This window comes from Clarias gariepinus, chromosome 1, assembly GCF_024256425.1.
Source record: "Clarias gariepinus isolate MV-2021 ecotype Netherlands chromosome 1, CGAR_prim_01v2, whole genome shotgun sequence".
NCBI classification, from domain to species: domain Eukaryota; kingdom Metazoa; phylum Chordata; class Actinopteri; order Siluriformes; family Clariidae; genus Clarias; species Clarias gariepinus.
Genome location: NC_071100.1, coordinates 6,170,012 through 6,196,783, shown reverse-complemented (window position 1 = coordinate 6,196,783; position 26,772 = coordinate 6,170,012). Strand labels below are relative to the sequence as shown.

General features: G+C 39.3%; 2 protein-coding genes across 3 annotated transcripts; both read right to left on the bottom strand.

The window, feature by feature from the left end:
• Window positions 1-244: 244 nt before the first annotated feature.
• Window positions 245-7,784, bottom strand: LOC128519440 (E3 ubiquitin-protein ligase TRIM39-like). The gene is made up of 7 exons (XM_053493171.1): window positions 7,687-7,784; window positions 2,296-2,879; window positions 2,119-2,214; window positions 1,813-2,046; window positions 1,570-1,717; window positions 1,351-1,377; window positions 245-1,249 (listed from the first exon to the last, which is right to left on the bottom strand). The coding sequence occupies exons 2-7, from the start codon at window positions 2,875-2,877 to the stop codon at window positions 705-707; spliced, it is 1,632 nt and encodes a 543-aa protein (XP_053349146.1). The 5' UTR covers window positions 2,878-2,879; window positions 7,687-7,784; the 3' UTR covers window positions 245-704.
• A 16,194-nt stretch (window positions 7,785-23,978) lies between these two features.
• On the bottom strand, window positions 23,979-26,126 carry LOC128519483 (nuclear factor 7, brain-like). 2 transcript variants are annotated; one of them, XM_053493235.1, is made up of 6 exons: window positions 25,524-26,126; window positions 25,335-25,430; window positions 24,991-25,224; window positions 24,748-24,895; window positions 24,622-24,648; window positions 23,979-24,520 (listed from the first exon to the last, which is right to left on the bottom strand). In XM_053493235.1, the coding sequence occupies exons 1-6, from the start codon at window positions 26,121-26,123 to the stop codon at window positions 23,979-23,981; spliced, it is 1,647 nt and encodes a 548-aa protein (XP_053349210.1). In that variant the 5' UTR covers window positions 26,124-26,126. The 2 variants fall into 2 exon arrangements, with proteins under 2 accessions (XP_053349210.1, XP_053349200.1); XM_053493225.1 differs by having other exon boundaries at window positions 24,622-24,651; window positions 25,524-26,105.
• Window positions 26,127-26,772: the final 646 nt, after the last annotated feature.

The following is a 26,772-nucleotide window of genomic DNA, read 5'->3' as shown; positions in this document are numbered from 1 at the left end:
ACTTGGTAAAACTCGGATCAAAGTGAGCTACTAATTTTATAGGGCGGTGACCCTGCACTGTGTTTTAATAAAATAAAAATAAAAGCTGCATTGTGTGTTCATTGACAAAAGAAAATGCAAACTGATCTGGAATTTTCCTATCCCAATTATTTTAGTACAAATATGGTATTAAGTGTATTTGAATTAAAATATTAAGTTCTGAGTATTTTGCATTTTAGTTGACTCTACATAGCCAAAAATAAATCAAGTGTGTATAAGTTTAAATGTTGCATTTTGACTGTTTTACATTTAAGTTGACTCTAATTAACCAAATGTATTTTTTTTACTGTCAATTTTTTAAAGCAGTTGCCTCAAATTGTTTAAGTACAATCATCTTAGCAGGGTTTACAGTGTGTACAGTACACACACACACACACACACACACACACACACACACACATGGTCACAGTGTTATAGTAAACAGAATAAGCGTACACAGATGTTGACTATATGAGGGACGCACACGCGTTGAGACCGAGCATGAGAGACGATTATCCACAATACTGCTCGTATTTGAACACCTCATTAGTTTACAGAGTTAAAATGTAACTAATGTTGCTGTTTCTGTGATTGTTTCACTACAGTATAAACAGGACTAGATAATGTACAACAGATGATCACAAAATTCTAAATACAATACAAATAAACAAACAATAAAATTAATATTATATTTGACTAACAGGACAGATAATCAGTGGTGAGGAATTTTCACCTTCATCATTAAGACAGGGGTTGAAGTATGGATAAAGTTTCTCAGTGAAAGTCTGACCAGTGAAAGAGTAGATATGAGACTTTGCATCAACATCATAGAAGGAGACCAGACCCTCCTCATAATCCACAAACACCCCCACCTTCTGAGGAGCCTGTTTCAAGGAGAGGGAGACAGGAGGAGAGTCCTGAGCCTCATATTCAGTCTTATTCCTCAGCCACACACACCAGACTCCATCTTCAGGACTGAGTGTAATCTCCCCTTTCCTGTTAATGGACTCTCTGGCCACTCCTAACTCCCACTCAGTCTTCCCTCTGACCTGCACCTCATAGTAAAATCTCCCTGAGGAGAATCCCTCCTTTCCCAACACAATGATATATTTATCAAACCTCTCTGGATTATCAGGGAGATTCTGTCTCTTGACTCCATGTGTAACTTGTTTCCCATCATTAGACAGGATGAGTTGAGGATGAGCTGTATCAGGATCCAGAGTCACATCCACTGAGAGACAGAAACACAGCGTACATCAGGTTTATCATTGTACAGTGTGTAACAGTGAAGAAATATATATTTAGTCATGTGATCAATAAGAGCTCACAAACCTGCATATTGTTTAATTCTCTTCAGTTCTGTTTGGAAAATAAGACAATATTTTAAATATCTTACTTTTATGAGGTAAAATCAAATATTTAATTATTATAAATCACAAAAAAAATTCTGTAAAAATAAAACCTAAACACACAAGCAGTAAAAAAAAAGTTATGGTACTTTTGTTATCAGAATCTCTATGAAATTTAGAATTTAGATCAGTAAGTACTGACCAGTCTCATCAAGCTTCTCCATTTCCTCACTGAGAGTCTCCTGGATCTGAGACAGAGCTCTCCTCACAGTCTCCACACTCAGACGAGTGTTAATAGTGACATCAGTCCAGTCCTGGGTGTGTGGAGGGCTGCACAGTGACGGGTAAATCTACAGTACAGCAGGAGAGAGGAGAAATCCCTCAGCATGGGGACTGCTGTCCTGTCATGTGCTGCATTGCTATTGAGAAACAGAGGGACTCTGACCTGTAGGAGGTGGAGGTGATCCTCAGTGTGTGAGAGCTGCTCCAGCTCAGTGTTTCTCCTCTTTAGCTCAGTGATTTCCTGCTCCAGATCTTTAATGAACTCTTCAGCCTGCCTCTCTGCTGCTTTATGCTTCTCCTCCATCACCTTAAGCAGCTCAGCCTGGCTTCTCTCAATGCAGCTCATCAGAGCACTGAAGATCTCCACAACATCTGCTTTCTCCTTCTCTGTGTTTTTCTAACAGGAGACAAATTTAGCTAAAATATTTAATTTCATATGATTGTATCAAGACATTAAGGAGAGACTCACATTATTGAGTTCTACAGAGTGTTTGATTTCCTCAATCTTCTTTAGACGCTCCTGAATCATCTGCTGAACTTCTGCTCGTGTCTTTTCCATCTCAGTCTGAGAAAAATATAGATCCTGTATAAACCTTGGACACTGTTAATGTAAACAATTTTCATAGTTTTACTCTCAGTCACTCACCTTCTTCTCTGCACTCTCCTCCTCTATAGGAACAGTGTTGTGAGTTTTGTGGTCTGTTTCAGTACAGAACTGACACACACACGTCTGGTCGTCTCTACAGAACAGCTCCAGGGGTCTCTCATGTTTCTGACAGATGTAGTCCTTCATGTTCTCCACAGGCTCTATCAGTTTGTGCTTCATTAATGAAGACACTCTCTCATGAGGTTCCAGGTGAGTCTTGCAGTAAGAGGTCATACAGGTCAGGCAGGACTTCACAGCTGCACATTTCTTTTCACAGCAGGCCTCACAGAGCACCAGAGATTGGGTGGGTTTTTCTGCAGCACTGCTGGGTTTCACCTGAACTGACTTTCTAAATGGAGCAGCCAGTCCAGAGATGAACGTATTCACACGTAGTTCAGGTCTTTTAGCAAAAGTCGTTTTACACACTGGACACTGACAGTGTGAACTGCTGTCCCAGAACTCTTTGAGACAGATCATACAGTAGTTGTGTCCACATGGAGTAGAGACTGGATCAGTGAACACATCCAGACAGATGGAGCACTGGAGCTGATCTTCACACAGGACACTGCTGGAGGAAGCCATGACTGACACAGGAGACATGATGAGAGTGGATTTTAGAAAACGTTCCACAGTGTAATCCTTACAACACACACTGACACTGCATATATATAATATTGATTACAAACAGGAATAAAATAATCAGTGTTTTTTGGGAATATAATCAAGGATGGTGTATGTGATTATAAAAGTATAGTTACTAGTTGATTCTTTCTTTCCTATACAAGCATGTGTTAAAGTGTTCATTTCCCTTCATACTACAGAAATGTATCAATGATTACAGATTGTAATAAATGACAAAGAATTTAGTCTTTAGTTTAATTTGTGTGTTTAAATCAAAAGCAGTTAAATTAACTAATTTTAATTATTTAAAGTTTCTTTTGGTTAAAATGATTAATGATAAATGTATTATAGGGAATATCTCACTGTAACACACACACACACACACACACACACATATGACTTTTCCTGCCCACTTACAGTTTAGCTTCTGTGATTTTAGTTCCTTGAAGAAAGACTGAGAAGCTTCAAACTGGAGATTGTGTCCTGCTGAAACCTGATGAATCCTGATGAGATAACGGATTCACACTTCACTTTCGTTTCACCAGAGTGACATCATTAGGTCACGCCCCCCGCATTCTAGAATATTTATTTATTACTCAGTTACACATTTTGGCCACTAGATGGCAGCCATTCTCCAAAGAGACTACAGATAAACATTACACATCTTGTATGTCCACATTAATACAATAAGCCTTTTTAAATGTTCACTAAAACACTTACTGAGTCATTTCTCTGTTTTTATCATAAACAAAAGACTTTAATATTTCAATATATCTGGATCTGGTCCAGATTCCGTCTATTGTAGAATAGATGTGGGCTGGACTATGTTGCTGTCTGTCTAGAATTTTAAACATTTTCTATTTTCTAAAATATACATATTAAATATCTCCTTGTCTTATGCTATTGATTGTTTTTGTCAAATTCTAACCAAGTACTGATTTATACACATAAACAACTACAGTATTAAATGCCTTCTGATCATCTAATGTTAATTCTAACACAACAGTCACTACTTCACTGTAGTTTGTTTAGGGGATTCTAAATCCTTAATTCTTTTATTTTGGGCCATACTGATGTAGATTTACTTGTGTGATTTGGATCATAGTCCTGTTGCATGACTGACTTTCGACCAAGCTTCAGCTGTCAGACAGATAACCTCACATTACCCTCTAGAGTACTCTAGTATGACTTAATGACTGCAGGGTCCTGTGGATGTAAAACAAGTCCAAGTTTTCATGTTTGCTATGTTCAGCTATCATTATTAAATAAAAAAAATAGCATGGTATAAAAAGGTATATGGGCTTTATTAAAATGTCCATGTATTCATGGGCTGAGGAAAAAAAATCTCCACTAGTGTGAAGCACAGGTATGGCATAAGTACAGACTGAGACCAACAGGAACATAATCAGGAATAAAAACACCAACATAAATAATAATATTAATAATAATAATAACAATAATATTAATAATAATATTCTCATCATCCTCCATCATCCTCCTTTCCTTATAAAGATATAATGGTTTAAAACAGGGTAAATAGAAATGGACACAGAACACTCCCCTGAGGAGCACCACTGCTGCAGATCACTGTGTCCAAATCGGACATACTGGGGACGGCAGGTCAGATAGTCCATAATCCAGGAGATGAAGGGAGTGTGAATTTGCATGATGAGAAGCCAAAGAACATAATCCTAACACTGGTCCCAAGTTTGTCAAGGTAGGAGTAGATTCAGTGGAGCAGGTGTATAACGTCATCTACTCCCAGGAATGGCTGCTAGGCAAACTGAAGAGGGTCAAAAGAGGATTTCACCTTGGGATGAAGTGTTTTCAGGATAAGTCTCTCAAACACCTTCATAATATGTGATGTTAGAGTGACGGGCCAGTAGACGTTCTGGGCAGATGGTTGTGGTATCTTGGGGACAGGATCAATGCAGAATGTTTTCCACAGGGCAGGCACTTTCTGTAGAGACAGACTCAAGCTAAAGAGGTGCCGTAGGGCTCCACATAGTTGAGGAGCACAGGATTTCAGGACTCTTGGGGTGATTTTGTCCAAACATGCAGCTTTTGTAGAGCGGAGCCTGCTCAGACCACGTTTTACTTGGTCATCTGAGAGTGTGGGCTGAGATTCTGTGTGGGCGTGGATGGGGAGCAGGGGAACCTATATTAAAGCTGAAGTTGGAGGTGGTGTGAGACAGAGGGACATCAAATCTGTTAAAGAAGGTGATGAGATCGTTAGCATGTTGCACATCTGGGCCACTCGTCCTGTAGTCAGTAATGCTCCTCATGCCTCTCCACATCTCTCTCATGTTGTTCTTCTTTAGCCTTTGTTCCAGTTTTTGCTGTAAAACTTTTTCCCCTACTGATTTTGACAGGCGACATTCTTTGAGCCTTCTTTGCCGCTTCCTTATCACCAGACCTAAAAGCCCTTTTTTTCTCATTTAAGGAAGCTTTATGTCCTTGGTGAACTAGTGTTTATTGTTGGGGAAACATCAAATCTTTCTCATAGGTATACAGGTGTCCACACAGAACCGAGGGTTTGTATATTGGCTGGAGATGAACTAGGTTGTGATCTGACTTCCACAGAGGGAACAGGGCTGCAGCACTTTTAAGGGGAGAGTCTTCGTCAAGGATGCATGGTTGAAATTACTGGAGATCAGAAGAAAGGCATCTGGTGCGGGTCTGGAGTTTGGCGGTGACCGAGTGGATGACGTCACACTCTGCGGCGGCGTTCGCATACAGAGGAATGTACACGGCAGTTATTATTATGGAACTCCAAAGTGTTCAAAATTAAATAAATAAGTAGTACATGATGAAATGAATTACACTATGAATAAATAAAACACATATATGTATTGTTAGAATTATATTGTAAAATAATGGGAAAAAAGCTTACTATTGTGAAATATTATTGCAGAGGCATTTTATTTAAGTTCAGCTGTTTTTATTCCAAAATGTTCTTTTTTTAAAGTCAGTCTTTATTTTAAAATCCAGTTTTTCCCAATGGCCTATTTATTTCATACATTTTCAGCAGAATGAGTCGGTCTGTCAATCAGTGCCAGTGGGTTGGACCTGCGTGCCCATTGACTGATCCTTTAACATCGATTAATTTTCCTGGATACCTGCTCCGCGGACCGCCGCTACAGCTAGCAACAACGTCCTAGGTCAAAAGTCACAGAATATGGCAGACTGGTGTGAACTTCTTTACCAGATCAGATAGAGAGGGATAATTTACCAGTAGACACTGTTCTGAGTCGTTTAGATCAGTGGTTTCCAAACTGGGGGTCGCAGAATAATTTCAAGGGGTTGTGAAAGGGATTAAAAAATTTTGTCTTTTTTGTGATTATAATACACACTTTTCAGTATTACAAGTAAATTATATAAATATATATTTTCTGATTTGTAAAGATATTACTGATTTAGTGTGAGTGTTTAAATTGAGTGTTTAAAAGATATGACGTCTCTGTGCAGCAACTGGCTCACTAGTTTTGCTACACCGCACAACTGCACGTAAAAAACACAACTGCTGAGATGGATAAATTTGTTTTTCGCAAATCTAAAAATGTTGAGGAAATTGTGGACAGTTTGCCTGAGTCATCAGAACCATGTACATCGACCAAGCAGTTGAGCAAGACCAAAGTAGAAAACGTAGAAAATATCAGGAAGAATTCATAAAGTGCAGTATCAGTATTCACTAAGTTGCGGTAGCAGACGAATACACGGAGGTTGACCCGTGCAGCAATGGATGTACTGCTTCAATTTGGATCTACATATTTGTGTGAGCAGTCTTTTTCCGCTGTTACATATATAAAAAATAAATACAGATCACGTCTTGATGTCGACGATGATCTGCGGGTATCTGTATCCACCATCAGGCCCCGAATGAAGCTTTTGTGCTGCCAAAAACAAGTACACCCTTCCCATTGAAAGGTGAACCAAAATTATTTTGATGTATAGTAAATGTAGTCAAATTACTGTGAACAGTTTATTATGTTTATTGCTTGTTTTGTTAGGGGGGGGGGGGTCGCGAGATCTTGTCGATCTTCAATTAGGGATCGCTGGTTTGAAAGTTTGAGAACCACTGGTTTAGATGATGTTTCTGAAATGCTTGGGATGATAATTGCTCTTCAAAGTCATTATGCTGAAAAGTCGCATTATGGAATAAATAGGCTATCAGGGAAAACGGGGTTTTGACATAAAGACTGACTTTGAAATAAATGACATTTTGAAATAAAAAAGATGGAATTAAATAAATAAAATGCCTCCGCAATAATCTCTGTTATTGGGAAAAATAATGACCATGAAATATTATTTCATAATAATAAGTACATTTATATAGCAGAGAGCAATATATTTCACAATAATAAGCTTTTTTTCCAAAATGTGTTCCATTAATTTACAACATCATTCTCACATTACATATCTGTGTCTTATTTATTCATAGAGTTATTTATTTCATCATGTCCTGTTTATTTATTTAATTATTTATTTAATTAATTTTGAACACCTTGGAGTTCCATAATAATAACATGAGAGAATTCTCTGGGTAAATAATAGAGGGGGGGGGGGGGCAGTCCGACAGGCAACAGTTCAAGATCCGGACTACACACGCGCTACTTAACAGTCACGTGACAGTAAACAAAAAAACAGACTAAAACCCGGAGAGCAGCTGCACCAATCTACTGCCCGCTCGCGCACGCTTCACTTACAGCAGTACTTTATTGTTTACTTTAAAATCATTTCGTAAGTGTTTGACTTTTCCTGCTCACTTACAGTTTAGCTGCTGTGCTTTTAGTTCCTTGAAGAAAGACTGAGAAGCTTTAAACTGGAGATTGTGATGAATCCTGATGATGAATCGGCTTCACTCTTCACTTTCGTTTCTCTGAGTCACATCATTAGGCCACGCCCCCCGTTCTAGAGTATATATACTGATTATACAGTTACACATTTTGGTCACTAGATGGCGGCAGTTCACCAGGGACAGTGAGGCTGGATCCAGCAGCCACCACGTCCCACATCATAATACACTGGCTCATTAAAGTGGAGATTAAGTTTTAAAACTACTTATTAGTATAAAAATATAACACAATACAAACAAAGTATCACTGAACATATATTGGGTCATATTTGTAAAACAAAGAAACAAAGGAAAGAACAATAAGAAAACATATAAACGTATACGTTTATGTTTATTGATGATATTTTTAGTGTCCAGTAGCGCCAGTCTCACAGAGACCCAGGAGACTTAAAGACAGTTTCACAGCAAAATGAGACATTTTGGCAGTATTGTGATTTTTTTAAAATGTATTTATTTCAAACAATTAAAAAAATAATTTTGGCTGATTTCATACTGCCAAAATGTATCATTTACAGGCTGTTAGAACATATTCTGTGCACTGTCTCTTATTACTGTAAGTCACAAGGATGTTAAAAAGCTATTCATCATTTAAAGTTATTCAGATCAGTGTAAAGTTAGTATGATTTTGAAAGTGCTGTAACTCCACCTGGCACAGTTTCATCCCAGCGGATCAATCTGACTACATGTGCAGTGCCATGGAAAAGTATTATTATTATTTTTTTTTGTATATTTGTCAAACGTGTATGGGTGGAATTTCACCTAAACACTTTATAAGGAAAGGACAAATTGGCTTTTTGTTTGTGAGATATCATCAGTGTATAAGATACACCACTCATCAGTGTATAAGATATGCCACTCATCAGTGTACTGTATAAGATACACCACTCATCAGTGTATAAGATATGCCACTCATCAGTGTATAAGATACGCCACTCATCAGTGTATAAGATACGCCACTCATCAGTGTATAAGATACGCCACTCATCAGTGTATAAGATACGCCACTCATCATTGTATAAGATACGCCACTCATCAGTGTATAAGATACACACCACTCATCAGTGTATAAGATACACCACTCATTAGTGTGTAAGATACACCACTCATCAGTGTATGAGATACACCACTCATCAGTGTATAAGATACAGATACACCACTCATCAGTGTGAGATACAGATACACCACTCATCAGTGTATAAGATACACCACTCATCAGTGTATAAGATACAGATACACCACTCATCAGTGTAAGATACAGATACACCACTCATCAGTGTATAAGATACACCACTCATCAGTGTATAAGATACAGATACACCACTCATCAGTGTAAGATACACCACTCATCAGTGTATAAGATACACCACTCATCAGTGTATAAGATACAGATACACCACTCATCAGTGTATAAGATACAGATACACCACTCATCAGTGTATAAGATACACCACTCATCAGTGTATAAGATACAGATACACCACTCATCAGTGTAAGATACACCACTCATCAGTGTATAAGATACACCACTCATCAGTGTATAAGATACAGATACACCACTCATCAGTGTAAGATACACCACTCATCAGTGTATAAGATACACCACTCATCAGTGTATAAGATACAGATACACCACTCATCAGTGTAAGATACACCACTCATCAGTGTATAAGATACACCACTCATCAGTGTGAGATACAGATACACCACTCATCAGTGTATAAGATACAGATACACCACTTATCAGTGTAAGATACAGATACACCACTCATCAGTGTATAAGATACAGATACACCACTCATCAGTGTATAAGATACACCACTCATCAGTGTGTAAGATACAGATACACCACTCATCAGTGTATAAGATACACCACTCATCAGTGTATGAGATACACCACTCATCAGTGTATAAGATACACACCACTCATCAGTGTATAAGATACACCACTCATCAGTGTATAAGATACACCACTCATCAGTGTATAAGATACAGATACACCACTCATCAGTGTAAGATACAGATACACCACTCATCAGTGTATAAGATACACACCACTCATCAGTGTATAAGATACACCACTCATCAGTGTGAGATACAGATACACCACTCATCAGTGTATAAGATACACCACTCATCAGTGTATAAGATACACCACCCATCAGTGTGTAAGATACACCACTCATCAGTGTATAAGATACACCACTCATCAGTGTAAGATACACCACTCATCAGTGTATAAGATACACACCACTCATCAGTGTAAGATACACCACTCATCAGTGTATAAGATACACACCACTCATCAGTGTGAGATACAGATACACCACTCATCAGTGTATAAGATACACCACTCATCAGTGTGAGATACAGATACACCACTCATCAGTGTATAAGATACAGATACACCACTCATCAGTGTATAAGATACACCACTCATCAGTGTAAGATACAGATACACCACTCACCAGTGTATAAGATACAGATATACCACTCATCAGTGTGTGAGATACACCACTCATCAGTGTATAGGATACACCACTCATCAGTGTATAAGATACACCACTCATCAGTGTATAAGATACAGATACACCACTTATCAGTGTAAGATACAGATACACCACTCATCAGTGTATAAGATACAGATACACCACTCATCAGTGTATAAGATACACCACTCATCAGTGTGTAAGATACAGATACACCACTCATCAGTGTATAAGATACACCACTCATCAGTGTATGAGATACACCACTCATCAGTGTATAAGATACACACCACTCATCAGTGTATAAGATACACCACTCATCAGTGTGAGATACAGATACACCACTCATCAGTGTATAAGATACACCACTCATCAGTGTATAAGATACAGATACACCACTCATCAGTGTAAGATACAGATACACCACTCATCAGTGTATGAGATACACCACTCATCAGTGTATAAGATACACACCACTCATCAGTGTATAAGATACACACCACTCATCAGTGTATAAGATACACCACTCATCAGTGTGAGATACAGATACACCACTCATCAGTGTATAAGATACACCACTCATCAGTGTATAAGATACACCACCCATCAGTGTGTAAGATACACCACTCATCAGTGTATAAGATACACCACTCATCAGTGTAAGATACACCACTCATCAGTGTATAAGATACACACCACTCATCAGTGTAAGATACACCACTCATCAGTGTATAAGATACACACCACTCATCAGTGTGAGATACAGATACACCACTCATCAGTGTATAAGATACACCACTCATCAGTGTGAGATACAGATACACCACTCATCAGTGTATAAGATACAGATACACCACTCATCAGTGTATAAGATACACACCACTCATCAGTGTGAGATACAGATACACCACTCATCAGTGTATAAGATACAGATACACCACTCATCAGTGTATAAGATACACCACTCATCAGTGTAAGATACAGATACACCACTCACCAGTGTATAAGATACAGATATACCACTCATCAGTGTATAGGATACACCACTCATCAGTGTATAAGATACACCACTCATCAGTGTGAGATACACCACTCATCAGTGTGTGAGATACACCACTCATCAGTGTAAGATACAGATACACCACTCATCAGTGTAAGATACACCACTCATCAGTGTAAACTGTAAGTGCAGCAGGTCAGTGATGATGAACCAGTGCCTGCTGATGATGACCAACACCTCTCCCCTGATCTACCAGAGCCGAGTGAAAAGAATCACAATCAAACTGAACAGGTAAACTGGAATAAAATCAGTAGCAGCATTAACTCGTGCTAGTAATTATTATGGTAGTCAATATTAATGCAAAATAACATTTCTTAACATCGTTGAAAATTAATATTAACTACCATAATAATTAAAATAAGTAACTAGTTTACTAGTGTAAGCTAATTTTGCTACTGATTTTATTTCAGCTTACCTGTTCAGTTTTATTGCCATTCTTTTCAAAATATTATTGTGGCGTGGGCGGGGTTTTGGACTAGTAACCATCATGCTTTGCGGGAGGGGTTGTTAGGTGTTCACCCTGTCGAGGAAAGGTGTTTGGGTTAGTGGCTTCCGCCAGGGCGTGTGTGTGAGTTAGAAGTGTGTCTTGTTGATCTGTGTTTAGTGACTGTGTGGTTTGTGCTGTGATGAATAAAATACTCCCAGCCATTTGCATTGGGCAGCAAGGAAGCTCACTCGTCTCTCCTAGTCCCTTTGTGGCAGTGAAAAACGCTACATTATCTTTATAGTTTTATATGTTGTCTGTTTTGATGTCCTTTACTTTGTTTATTTGTTTTACTAATATGACCCAATATACTGTATGTTCAGTCATACTTTAAATAATATGTTTAAATAGCATTGATTTCTGTATTGTGTTATATTTTATACTAGTAACTGGTGGTAAAAATTAATTCTAAAAATCTCTACATTAATGATCCAATGTATTATGATGTGGGCTGCTGTGGACCAGGAAGTCCAGGGCCACTTTTTGGTCCGAGTCCACCCCTGCACACACACACACACACACACACACTCACACACACACACACACACACACATACTAGTTGGCCGACAGAGATTAATGATTTATATTTGTCACACAGACACATGGACACACAAAGACACATGAGCACAGACACACACCAGTTTGCCGACAAAGACTCTCACTCACACAAGCTGGCGTCGCGCACGCACGCACACATTAAAACACAAAATAAAAATGCTTTATGCACACACACACATGGTCACAGTGTTATAGTAAACAGTATAAGCATACACGGATGTTGACTATATGAGTGACGCACATGCGTTGAGACCGAGCATGAGAGACGATTATCCACAATACTGCTCGTATTTGAACACCTCATTAGTTTACAGAGTTAAAATGTATTTAAAATGTTTGCTCGTCTTGCAAAACACTCCGAGCAGGGTACTTGCAATCCAAGGTTTTGATGTAAAGTGGAAAGTGTCTGTCTGTCCCTGTCTGTGACCTTTGACTTATGATTGTGTCTCCTGTTTGCTGATGCTGTTTGTATATATTTTACATGGCAATGACTTTGAGACAGTTTCCCTTAAACAGTAAAGTAATGTTCCAGGTTTTGTCACTGATACACTGTGGTTCATGCTCCCACTGGTTGTGACATGCTGCTTGATAATCTCAATAAAAAAGATGTAAGTATTAAGATTTCTCTCACAGATGATACACGCTGTGAGTTGTGCATCAATCTAATCTAACTGTCCTGTGCAGCTGTGTATATAATAATGACTTACGTGTTTTAAAGTCAATTAATTTTTATCTGTGCTGTTTCTGTGATTGTTTCACTACAGTATAAACAGGACTAGATAATGTACAATAGATGATCACAAAATTCTAAATACAATACAAATAAACAAACAAAAAATAAATGTAGAAATTTGACAATCTGTAAGGGTCCTCCACTAGAGGTCACTGTTTTTATTTTGTAGTTTTTGTTGGCCGACTCAGTTTCCCAGCAGGCACCTCGGTCAGGTGAGGCAATGCACACCTGAACCGAGGTAGCCATCAATCAATCTATAAATAGCTGTTTAGACTGGGTCGAGCATTTTTGGTAACACCACTGTCATTTGTGTGGGCATTTTGTTTTGTTATTTGTTTAGTTTGTACTTTGATTTTAGTTGTGTTGACTTGGGCTCTCTTATTGGCAATGTTTCTGTGTATCTTGGGTGTGTCTGTGTTAGTGGAGCTGATTCAGTCCTGTCCTCCTGTGTTCTTGTGTTTAGCTAGAGCAGGTAAGTAGTTAGGTGTGTGTTTGGCTAGGAGCGTGTTTAGCTAAGATTCAATTCAATTCAATTCAATTTTATTTGTATAGCGCTTTTAGCAATTTTCATTGCTGCAAAGCAGCTTTACATAGTCAAAAGAATTATTTAAGTTTGTATGAAATGTGAATTTGTATGAATCAAAATGGTCAGTTTGTCACTGGTGAGCAAGCCGAGGGCGACAGTGGCAAGGAAAAACTCCCTGAGATGGTAATAGGAAGAAACCTTGAGAGGAACCAGACTCAACAGGGAACCCATCCTCATTTGGGTGAAACAGAAAGCAGTAAATGATCTGCATTTATACAGTGTGTAGGGTGGGAGGCAGTTCAGCTATAATAGCTGATGTTAATTGATGTTAATATGGAGTCCAGGTAGTTATTGAAGACCCAGGTAGACTTGTAAGAAGTTCCAGTCATGAACTATCGAACTGTCAAGTCCCCAGAGAAACAGTTGCCAACACCAGTCAAGGCCAGAACCATTTTCTAGGTAGAGAGAATCATTCCCAGACACCAGACGCATCCCAGAGAGACACACGGGGCATCCATGTGACGAGATCTTCAGCCAGAAGCGGGGCACCAGGATGGGTCAGACAGGTCCGGAGGGCAGAGGGAGTCTGGATCACTGGCAGCTCAGGAACGACATGTGTGGCTCGACAGAGAGAGAGAGAAAGAGTAAAAGGGGGGGACAGGAGGAGAGAGGAAAAAGAAAGAGGGGGGGAAAGAGAAGAAGAGGAGAGATGGCAGTTAGGTACGGTCACAGTCACACAATGTATAATGTGAATGTATATTAACTGTAGAGTGCAAGCAGAGACTCCGGCAGGACTAACTATGACAGCATAACAAAAAAGGGAGAGCCAGAAGGAAACACAAACATGAGGGCTTCCTGACATGTAAAGCAAACAATCACCTCACCGTCAGCAAACCTGAGTGATCAACGAGAGTGAGGAAGACAGCATCCAAACATACCAGTTCACCATAATACTCTACGTCCATGAGTCCCCCAGAACAGCTCCTTTACCTATGGCAAATCTATTTATAAAAATGCTTGGCTAAATAAATAGGTTTTTAGCCTGGACTTAAACACTGAGACTGTGTCTGAGTCCCGAAGACTATTTGGAAGACTATTCCATAACTTTGGGGCTTTGTAAGAAAAAGCTCTGCCCCCAGCGGTATTTTTTATAATACGCGGTACTGACAAGCAGCCTGCATCCTTTGATCGAAGTAGGCGTGGCGGATCGTAAGACACTAGCAGTTCGCTCAGGTACTGCGGCGCGAGACCATTTAATGCTTTATACGTCAAGAGTAGTATTTTAAAATCAATGCGAAATTTCACAGGGAGCCAATGGAGTGAAGATAAGATAGGGGTGATGTGCTCATATCTTCTGGTTCTGGTGAGGACTCTTGCTGCTGCATTCTGGACTAGCTGAAGCTTATTTATGCATCTAGCTGAACAACCAGACAGTAAGGCATTACAAAAGTCCAACCTAGAGGTGATAAAAGCATGAACTAGTTTTTCTGCGTCGTTTAGCGACAATAAATTTCTTATTCTGGCAATATTTCTGAGGTGAAAGAATGCTATCCTGGTAATATTATCTACATGTGCTTCAAATGAAAGGCTGGAATCAATAATCACACCAAGGTCTTTCACTGTTGCATTTGATGGAACAGAAAGGCCATCTAAAGTTACGGTGTGATCTAAAATTTTACTCCTAGCTGTATGCGGTCCTATGACTAGAACTTCTGTCTTATCCGGATTTAGCAGAAGGAAGTTAATTAGCATCCAATTTCTTATGTCCTGCACACATTGCTCAATTTTAGTAAGCTGTTTTTTCTCATCAGGTTTTGCTGAGACATATAACTGTGTATCGTCAGCATAACAATGAAAACTAATACCATGCTTACGGATTATGTTGCCCAGAGGAAGCATGTAAAGGGAAAAAAGCAGTGGACCTAAAACTGAACCCTGCGGAACGCCAAACTCCACTAGAGAACATGCAGAATAATCACCATTTAAGTCTACATACTGATAACGATGGGTCAGATAGGATCTGAGCCAGGAGAGGGCTGTACCCTAAATTCCCACTACATTTTCTAATCTGTGAAGAAGAATAGCGTGATCAACAGTGTCAAAAGCTGCACTGAGGTCAAGTAATACAAGCATAGTTACACAACCCTGATCAGAGGCCAATAGAATGTCATTTACTACTTTAACGAGCGCTGTCTCTGTACTGTGATGAGGCCTAAATCCTGACTGATACAGTTCATGTATGCCATTTCTATGTATATATGAGCATAGCTGCTCCGCTACTATCTTTTCCAGGATCTTAGAGATAAAGGGGAGGTTTGATATTGGTCTGTAACTGGACAGCTGACAGGGGTCGAGGTCAGGTTTCTTAATTATTGGTTTGATAACTGCTAATTTAAAAGATTTTGGAACATATCCAATGCTGAGTGAAGAATTAATTATTCTCAACAGGGGTTCTATTATTGCTGGTACTATCTGTTTAAGAAAATGTGTCGGTACAGGATCTAATATACAGGTTGATGAATTTGAAGAAGAGATGAGTGAAATTAGTTCATTCTCTTCAAGGGGAGTAAAGTATTCTAGGTTCTGATCTGACATGGCTAGATTAACATCTGCATCAATTACATTGTTCGGTTTCAAAGCCTCAATTTTATGCCTAATATTTACAATTTTATTATTAAAAAAGTTCATGAAGTCCTCACTATTGCATGATGTTGTTGTGGAGATTTCTGCAGTGGTCTTATTTCTGGTTAATTTGGCTACAGCATTAAATAAGAATCTAGGATTATTTTTGTTATTTTTTATAAGAGTGGAGAGATATGTTGATCTAGCTATACTAAGAGCTTTTCTATAGTTCAGGATGCTCTCCTTCCATGCTATTTGAAATACTAGTAATTTAGTTTGACGCCATTTACAGTGGGAGCCACGTCAAACAGCCGCTTGGAGCATGATAGGTCCATGACAGGACCGTGACAGGACCATGATCGATCCGTGCACGGAATGTGATCCCCCGCGATGACGTAGTTAACGATGCCCCGCCCCATAAACGCCCCCATGCGCTTTCTAAAAAGATGGTTGCAATGCTGTATAATTCCGCCAGATGGAGCATTGACTGCTTCAGTTAACTGCAGTGTCCAAGCAGCCGGTTACTATATTTAATATATATATAACATAACTTACGTCAACATAGTTTCATAAATAGATCATGTGGTAAAAAAGAGGGATAAAAAACGATTCATAAAACAGATTTAAATCCCTCAATACACAATCCATGATGCTTATGCTATTTTTAATTAATGATTAAATTAATTAATAAAACTACTTATTGCAATATTTTTCACGACATCCTTAATAATACTTAAAGACAAGGTAACATCTGTAATTTATCTATACCAGTCGTTATAGGTATGGAATACAATGCGGGCTATGTACAGTATTTTACATTACGGTGTATTTTATCTATTTCCGTTTAATACACTGGTAGATAATATTTTGCTGCAAAGTAACGCTTAAAATTTAACTTCTGCTTGGGTTTGTTTTCGTTATATTTTTTATGTTTTCGCTAATGTTTTTTTTCGCTGATAGTCAAAAATTGGCAAAACAAATCGATTATTAACGCATAATATATGAAACAAATATCTGTCCATACGGATCAGTATGTCTTTAGTCATTTAACCAGCATAACGTCTCCCATTAAAGATCTGATGGGACATTAATCACTTATCACTACGGTGAATAGATGCGGCAGCAGAGACAGATTAAATCCCCATAAACATTCACACCTGAACACAATACTAACAGAACTAAACAGTTCCAGAGGGTCAGCGCCTGTTATCAGGACAGGAATCACCTACTGGATATACTGTAATTTTTACTGCTTATATATTTTTTGCCATAGTTTCATTTGGTTTTACGCGATTTCATGTTTTATTTGTTTGTGTGTACGTGTGTGTGTGTGTGTGTGAGAGAGAGAGAGAGAGAGAGAGCGTGCGCGCGGGATAGGGCTTATATTGTGATTTATTCAAGGTTACTAAAGACTGGCTTACTACTACTAATAAAATATTTCAATGTAACCCATGGGTCTCAATCACAAAATCAGCCAACGACCAGACAAATTATATAGGCTACTCTGAAACGTTAATTTGAACATTAAAAAAAAAAAAAAAAAATATATATATATATATATATATATATATTACGGGGCTTCTTAGTCTTTCGTTAATTTTACTACTGACTGGAAACCAATGTGGCTTATTAAAGATGCACTGTTTTATTGGACATGGCTGTTTTGTAATGTTCTGCAAAATAAACCCTGTCTACGGTTCGAATATACTGTGAACGTCTCGAAGTCACGTCTCTAGATCCTTCTGCAGTAATGTTATCGTGGTGTAAATTATTAACGTATCGATGTATTTCACTTGCAGACAAAATAGTCTAGTAACGAAAGTAACGAATTCGTCACTACTCTTCTCTTACGCAGCACGGCTAAAAAGATAAGAAAAATGACACCAATCCTGCCATGATGCTACCCTGTCCATACACAACACTGGCTGGGGAGATGAACTCAGACTTTACAAGACTTACTATTATTTCATGAGATGAAATTAAGCTAGGATGAAGAGAACAGAAGTGAACTCTCCTCTGTGTAATATCTAAGTAGAGTGTAACTGGATCAGTCACAAAATGCCCCCCGTGTAACTCTGCACACAGACACCAAACCTGCAGCACTTTGGTGTAACTTTTATTATCTTTTTAGCCGTGCTGCATGAGAGAAGAGTAGTGACAAATTCGTTACTTTTAATAACTTGATGTTTGATTGAATATTATATAATTTCCAAGTTTGATAGTGTCGATTTTAGAGTGCATTATACGATGCAAAAAGGAAGTAAATAAACACGTAGCAATGCAAAGAGGACACAGCTGTGAAATATTTAAGCAATATAAATTCAACAAAGTGTGATCATAATGGTTGTTGTTGCTGCTGTTTATGTAATTGGTTCCACCGTGTTACTGAACGCAACTGTGTTCACAAAACCGAGCGGAGGGAAAGAAAAAACACTCGCTAACGCGTTTAAATTAAAAGGGGCGGCTTTTCTCTGAAGATAGCGATTGCGTAATGGGCGGCAATCCGTGGAAGGGGGGTATAACACACCTCTGAACGTCCTTTGTCTTGTAAATGATTATCTTCGTTCACCTTCCAAACCCCCACAGCGCACACACTGTTGCTATGTCTGTTGGAGCACTTGGTTATACACAGCACCTAAATGTATGAAACACTTACTTCCTGGTTTGTTTTATTTTAAATATTGCTTATTACCTTTTCCCGCAAAATAAACATTAAACATAAACAACATGTTATCATTGTGTAAATTAACATATTGGTGTCTTTTAATTAAGGACAAAAACATACCCTGTGCTTGTGTTTAGGACTAATGCTGAACAGCTGTGTTCTTAGGTTTAATCAACGATTTACAAGACAAAAGTTAAAGCAGTTGTGGATGAGAGGTGTGTGTGTGTGTGTGTGCGCGCGCTCCTGCATTTCTCCGTTGGTTTAACACAAACATTTTGCGCACAGACAAGTAAGTCTGAAGTACCCCTCCCCCCGCCAAACACACACACACACACACACAGAGCAATTAGCACCATGTCACAGTCAGTATTCTCCACTGAGGTTTCTTACCTTCCAAGTTTGTCTTTGCTCTTTTAATGGATTCTTAAAACCCCCCAAAACATTATACTGAGAAAAAAAATGATTATGGGTCACAATCACAAACACAAACTAGCACAGATACATATGATCAAGTGTTTAACTGTTGTTTTCATTCGTTTCTATAACCAGTAATAATAATGATAATTATTATTATCATTATTATTAGCCCAACTCTTTGACTATTTAAAACAACGTCGGGTCCCATTTTTTGCACATTGAAGTTGTTGGTTTAAGTAAATGTATTTTTAAATACACAAACAATCCCCCAACAATTAAAACACGCACACATGACTTTAAAAATAAAATTTATTCTTTCAAAACTAGTCAAAAGTAAAAACAAATAATTTGTATAAAACAGGTGAAAACATGTTTAATTTTTGCTTAAAGGTCATTAAAATACCCGGATAACACCAGCTGCTTATCAGTCTCTATCTGGTTCTTTTATATTAAAATATCATTTTTTAAAAATATTAAAGATGGAACTGTTTAATTCTTTGTTTCCCCCCTAAAGTATTAGACGTTTTGCAATTCTATGTTCAGAATATACAGTAGACCTGACCAAACATCATTCTAAAGCTGTTGCACTGTCATCCCTCCTACAGCTCCCTTTAACAGCTTGTTCAGGCTCCTCCAGTAGCTCCAAAAGGCCAACCGTCATCCGTCTGACCCCCCAATCCTCCACAGCGGAGCCCTGATTAAAGACAACAGGAGAATTTAGTGGAGACAAAGATAAATAAACTTTACAGAATATCTAGTTGTAATAAATATAAAAGATATTAGTAAACCTACACCACAGAGTGTGTAAAATACTGTTTGGGGGAATTCTGGAATGTAAATAAACTGGGATAACTTTAACCATTGAACTTTGTTAGTGTTAACCCCGGTTTGTCTGTATTATCGTCTGCATTAAATTAAAATGCGCTTTTCATACAAATAAGTTAGGCGATATAACACTTGTATATATTAGTTCATCTCTGAAGCCAAACTATAACTTACCCAGTACTGAAGCCCCCCACACCTCCTCACACACACACACCTCCCCCTCCTCCCCCTCCTTAACTGATAAACACTTCAGAGTTTTATCCAGTTCGGTAACTAAGCGCTCGCGCTACCGCGCAAAGTCACGGCCAAACTGAGAAAAATATAAACCGGGTTATGAGCGTTTAGCCCGCGAGCTCCTGTACATCTATCCTCAGCTTGTGTCCTTCATGAACTGCATCACATAATATTCACAGAAATAACCTGCAGATTAACTCTTACCCAAAGAATAAATAAATGCTGAATTTATCCAGACAACACGCGGTCAGATTTTAAAGGCATTTTTATAGAGCACAAACACTCTTCATCAGGTAGTGCAGCTTTTGTAATAGGGACATTAATAGTATTTTCGAAGCTTTAGTGTCTTTTTTAGTTAAAGAGGAGTGACATTGTGAGTTTGTGACACTGACAGTAAGCTGTAATGTTAACTCCAGACTTGGTAAACAGATCATTAAGTTATCTAAAGTTACATCGCACGCTGCTGGTGCTGCCAGTGATTTTCAAAACGGCCGGTAAAAAAACTAAACTGGAAAATAAACTGTAAACTAATCCCAAACAAATTTTATAAATAAAAACACCACTTACCGCGAATAGTCCATTAAGCCGCCATCTTCATCTCTAGTGCAGTTTGGCAGCGTCAGTTCGGTGGGGGTGGGTTGTTAAAATCACGTGATTGCAACTCAGCGCAACTAAATTGCTGGCTTGTGTTAACGGGTCCTTGAGAACGAAGCGCCATCTAGTGGTGGAACCAGGTAAATGCATAAATAGGGCTTGAATGGGCGTGTTTACTGTGAAATCTTGACACGCCTTTCTCGAAGAAAAAGGAGGGGGGACTACGGCGTGCATAAGGCAGCCGTACGCCATTCGCACGCAATTCACACTTCCGCGGCTATTTGGCGTGGCTCCATCTGTACGTTCTAATTTCCGAGCGGTCTGTTTTAAAGTGCGCGTGTGATCGTTATACCAGGGAGCAAGTTTTTTATCTCTAATAATTTTTCTTTTGACTGGAGCTACATTATCTAGGGTATAGCGAAATATCGACTCTAAATATTCAGTCGCCTGATCGAGTTCTGTGGGGTCAGATGGTGATCTAATCGAAGTTGGGAACTCTGGGAGATTACTGATAAAACTCTGTTTGGTAGTTGATGTAAATGTACGTTTCATACGGTAGCGCGGCGCTGTGCGTACATTATTATTGTGACACACTTGAATTGAGACAAGATAGTGATCTGAGATAACTTCAGATAGTGGTATTGTGAATAAATTTCTTATACTTAATCCAAATAATATTATTAAATCTAAAGTGTGACCTGCTTTATGAGTGGGTCCTACTACACACTGATTTACTCCTACCGAGTCCAGTATAGACATAAATGCAGTTCTCAGAGGGTCTTCTGGGTTTTTAAAATGAATATTAAAATCTCCAGCAATTAACACTTTGTCTACAGAAACGACTAGGTTTGAGAGGAAATCTGCAAATTCACTAAGAAATTCCGAGTACGGCCCTGGAGGTCTGTAAATGACAATTAGCGGGATCGACTGAGCTGACTTAATATAGGTAAATACACTTATGTTACTATAAAGAATTTCAAATGAATTAAATTTGTGTCCGTGTTTTTGTACAATAGTCAAATTATCATTGTGAATAACTGCGACGCCTCCTCCTCTACCAGCTAACCGAGGCTGGTGTATGTAGCTGTATCCAGGAGGACTAGCTTCATTTAGAGCTACATACTCGTCCTGTTTAATCCAGGTTTCTGTTAAACAGAGTATATCAAACTCCTGATCTGTGATAATTTCATTAACTATACCTGCTTTAGATGCGAGAGATCTAATATTTAACAGTCCTAGCTTCAGATCAGAGGTGCCGGCTGCGCATTCAGTCTGATCCAAGTTTGTGGTCTTTATGCTAATTAAATTACTAAAACAGACTTTCTGAGTCTTTCTAAATTTGATTTTAGCTCGAGGAACAGACACAGTCTCAATAGAGTGAACCCTGAGTGACGACTCTTTGCAGCTAGCAGACGGTTGGGTTAGCCTGTCTGTCTGCTCCCTGGCCTGGGCTCTGGATTGTCACCGATTAACTAGGCCTTTTCTAAGACTATGAGCTATACTACAAGAAATGAGAGCAGCACCTTCCCGAGTGGGATGGACACCGTCCCGCCCTAACAGGCCAGCTTTGCCCTCAAAGGTCTTCCAATTATCAATAAAGCCCACGTTGTTTTCGGAGCACCACCTGGACATCCAGCGGTTCAGCGACCATAACCTGCTGTAAGTTATGTCACCACGTCTCATTGGGATGGGACCAGAGCATACTACTCCATCGGACATCGCCTTCGCTAATTTAAACACCTCTATAAAGTTATTCTTACTAACCTCTGACTGACGAAGGCGTATTTCATTAGCTCCAGCATGTACTACTATCTTGGAGAACCTGTGCTGTCCTAGAGCCCTAAGATTACCTGCTATGTCCGGTGCTCTGGCTCCCGGGATACACCTAACCACTGCCGCTGGAGCCCCTAAAGGTCTAGCTAATTTCACGTGTCTCATTATAGAGTCTCCTATAACCAGAGCTCTTTCAGGTTTCTCAGTGGGTGCATCACTGAGGAGAGCAAACCTGTTGGACACGTGAAGCGCAGAAGATCTATATTGAGTTACAGTAACTAGCATGCTTCTAGCCATAGCCCCTTTGTGTCTCTAGCTGTCCTGTGTTTCCTCTCCCCCCAGTGTCCCAGTGCGCCTAGCTTTAGAGTGCTGCCCCTCCTAGCTTTGGAGTACCGACTAGCTTGTTAGTGCCGCCTCGCTTAGTCTTGGAGGGCTGCCTCGCCTAGCCACTGGGTATCCTTTGTCTATGTTTCTGTGCCCCCATTCCCTAGTGTGTGTTAAGCTATTAGGTAAGTGTAGCTTAGTGCATGTTGGGGCTAAAGACATGCTTAGCTAGGTGCATGTTTAGCTAACTGCCATGGTTAAGCACTGCTTAACCATGTTTAGCTAAAAGCCATGCCTAGCTGATTGCCATGTCTTTAGCCCTCGTCCCGTCCATCTCTTGGTCTCTTGTCTCTAGTCTCTACGTGTCTCCCCTCTCTCTACATGTCTCCCCTCTCTCTACGTGTCTCCCCTCTCTCTACGTGTCTTCCCTCTCTCTACGTGTCTCGCCTCTCTCTATGTGTCTCGCCTCTCTCTACGTGTCTCGCCTCTCTCTACGTGTCTCGCCTCTCTCTACGTGTCTCGCCACAGGGCGTGTTCGGTGTCCCTCCAGTCTGTGTCTTGCCAGAGAGCCCCTGTTAGCACAGAGTTAAGTATTGTTTAAGGTTGTTTGTTCCTTTGTTTGTGTCTTTATTTATACTTTGTGTTTAACCTTTATTAAAAGACTCTTTTTTTTGGTTACACCACCCCTCTGCCTCTATGCCTGCTCCTTCCGCCCACGGCGTTCAACACCTGCCACAACACCCCGTTCATGACACAATCAAAACATGCTCAAAACAAAATAATGCAAAATGTATATATTTTTTGAAACAATGAATCAATTGAAGTTAAATTGCTTTTAAGTCTGAACCAACTTTACACAATGCTGAAACAAATGAAGAAAATGAAATTCAAATTCACAAATTAATATTATATTTGACTAACAGGACAGATAATCAGTGGTGCTGAATTTTTATCTCCATCATTAGAACAGGGGCAGAAGTATGGATAAAGTTTCTCAGTGAAAGTCTGACCAGTGAAAGAGTAGATAGGAGACTTTGCATCAACATCATGGAAGGAGATCAGACCCTCCTCATAATCCACAAACACCCCCACCTTCTGAGGAGCCTGTTTTAAAGAGAGGGAGGTAGAAGGAGAGTCCAGAGCCTCATATTCAGTCCCATTTCTCAGCCACACACACCAGAGTCCATGAATAGGACTGGCTATAATCTCCCCTTTCCTGTTAATGGACTCTCTGGCCACGCCTAAACACCACTTAGTCTTCCCTCTGACCTGCACCTCATAGTAAAATCTCCCTGAGGAGAATCCTTCCTTTCCCAACACACAAGCACAACGATTAAAACTCTTTAGGTTATCGAGGAGATGTTTCTTGTCTCCACATGTAACTTGTTTTCCATCATCAGACAGGATGAGTTTAGGATTCGCTGTATCAGGATCCAGAGTCACATCCACTGAGAGACAGAAACACACCGTACATCAGTTTTATCATTGTACAGTGTGTAACATTGAAGAAATATATATTTAGTCATGTGATCAATAAAAGCTTACAAACCTGCATATTGTTGAATTCTCTTAAGTTCTGCTGTAACAGTAAAACACACACAAGCAGTGATAAAAACAGTTACTTCTGTTATCAGAGTCTTTATGAATTTTTGAATTTAGATCAGCAAATACTGACCAGTCTCATCAAGCTTCTCCATTTCCTCACTAAGAGTCTCCTGAATCTGAGACAGAGCTCTCCTCACAGTCTCCACACTCAGATGAGAGTTAATAGTGACATCAGTCCAGTCCTGGGTGTGTGGAGGGCTGCACAGTGACGGGTAAATCTACAGTACAGCAGGAGAGAGGAGAAATCCCTCAGCATGGGGACTGCTGTCCTGTCATGTGCTGCATTGCTATTGAGAAACAGAGGGACTCTGACCTGTAGGAGGTGGAGGTGATCCTCAGTGTGTGAGAGCTGCTCCAGCTCAGTGTTTCTCCTCTTTAGCTCAGTGATTTCCTGCTCCAGATCTTTAATGAACTCTTCAGCCTGCCTCTCTGCTGCTTTCTGCTTCTCCTCCATCACCTTAAGCAGCTCAGCCTGGCTTCTCTCAATGCTGCGCATTAGAGCACTGAAGATCTCCACAACATCTGCTTTCTCCTTCTCTGTGGTTTTCTAACAGGAGACCAATTAAACTAAAAATTTAATTTTATTTGATTGTATCAGGACTTCACTAATGTGTTTGTTATGAAGGAGTTATTTCGTAGGTTCTTTAAGAAACTCACATTATTGAGTTTGACAGAGTGTTTGATTTCCTCAATCTTATTCAGTCGCTCATGGATCATCTGCTGAACTTCTGCTCGTGTCTTTTCCATCTCGGTCTGAGAAAAATATAGATGATGTTCAACCCTTGGTCATGGCATTTCATTAGTTTGCAAACTTTTACTTTACATTATTAAGTGTTAGTCTCTCACCTTCTTCTCTTTAATCTCCTCCTCTATAGGAACAGTGTTGTGAGTTTTGTGTTCTCCTTCAGTACAGAACTGACACACACACGTCTGGTCGTCTCTACAGAACAGCTCCAGGGGTCTCTCATGTTTTTGGCAGATGTAGTCCACCAGGTTCTCCACAGGCTTCATTAGTTTGTGCTTCCTTAAAGAAAACACTCTCTCATGAGGTTCCAGGTGAGTCTTGCAGTAAGAGGTCATACAGGTCAGGCAGGACTTCACAGCTGCACATTTCTTTTCACAGCAGATCTCACAGAGCACCAGAGATTGGGTGGGTTTTTGTGCAGCACTGCCTGATTTCACCTGAACTGACTTCTTAAATGAAGCAGCCAGTCCAGAGATGAACATATTCACACATAACTCTGGTCTTTTAGCAAAAGATGTTTTACACACTGGACACTGACAGTGTAAACTGCTGTCCCAGAACTCTTTGAGACAGATCATACAGTAGTTGTGTCCACATGGAGTAGAGACTGGATCAGTGAACACATCCAGACAGATGGAGCACTGGAGCTGATCTTCACACAGGACACTGCTGGAGGAAGCCATGACTGACACAGGAGACATAGTTACTACTTGATTCTTCCTTTCTATACAAGCCTGTGTTAAAGTGTTTATTTCCCTTCATACTACAGAAATGTATCAATGATTACAGATTGTAATAAATGACAAAAGCAGTTAAATTAACCAATCTTAATTATTTAATGTTTATTTTGTTTAAAATTATTAATGATTAATGTATTATAGAGAAAATCCCTAATATAAAATATATGAACATACATTTAATCACAGTTAAAATAATTAATGTCTACCATCATTTTGTAAGTATTTGACTTTTCCTGCTCACTTACAGTTTAGCTTTTGTGATTTTAGGTTCTTGAAGAAAGACTGAGAAGCTTCAAACTGGAGATTGTGTCCTGCTGAAACCTGATGAAAACTGATGAAACAGGAAACAGGTTCGAACTTCACTTTCGTTTCACCTGAGTGACATCGTAAGGCCACGCCCCCCGCATTCTAGAATATTTATTTATTACTCAGTTACACTTTTTGGCCACTAGATGGCAGCCATTCTCCAAAGAAACTACAGATAAACATTACACATCTTGTATGTCCACATTAATACAATAAGCCTTTTTAAATGTTCACTAAAACACTTACTAAGTCAATTCTTTGTTTTTTATATGAAGAAAACACTTTAATATTTCAATATATCTGG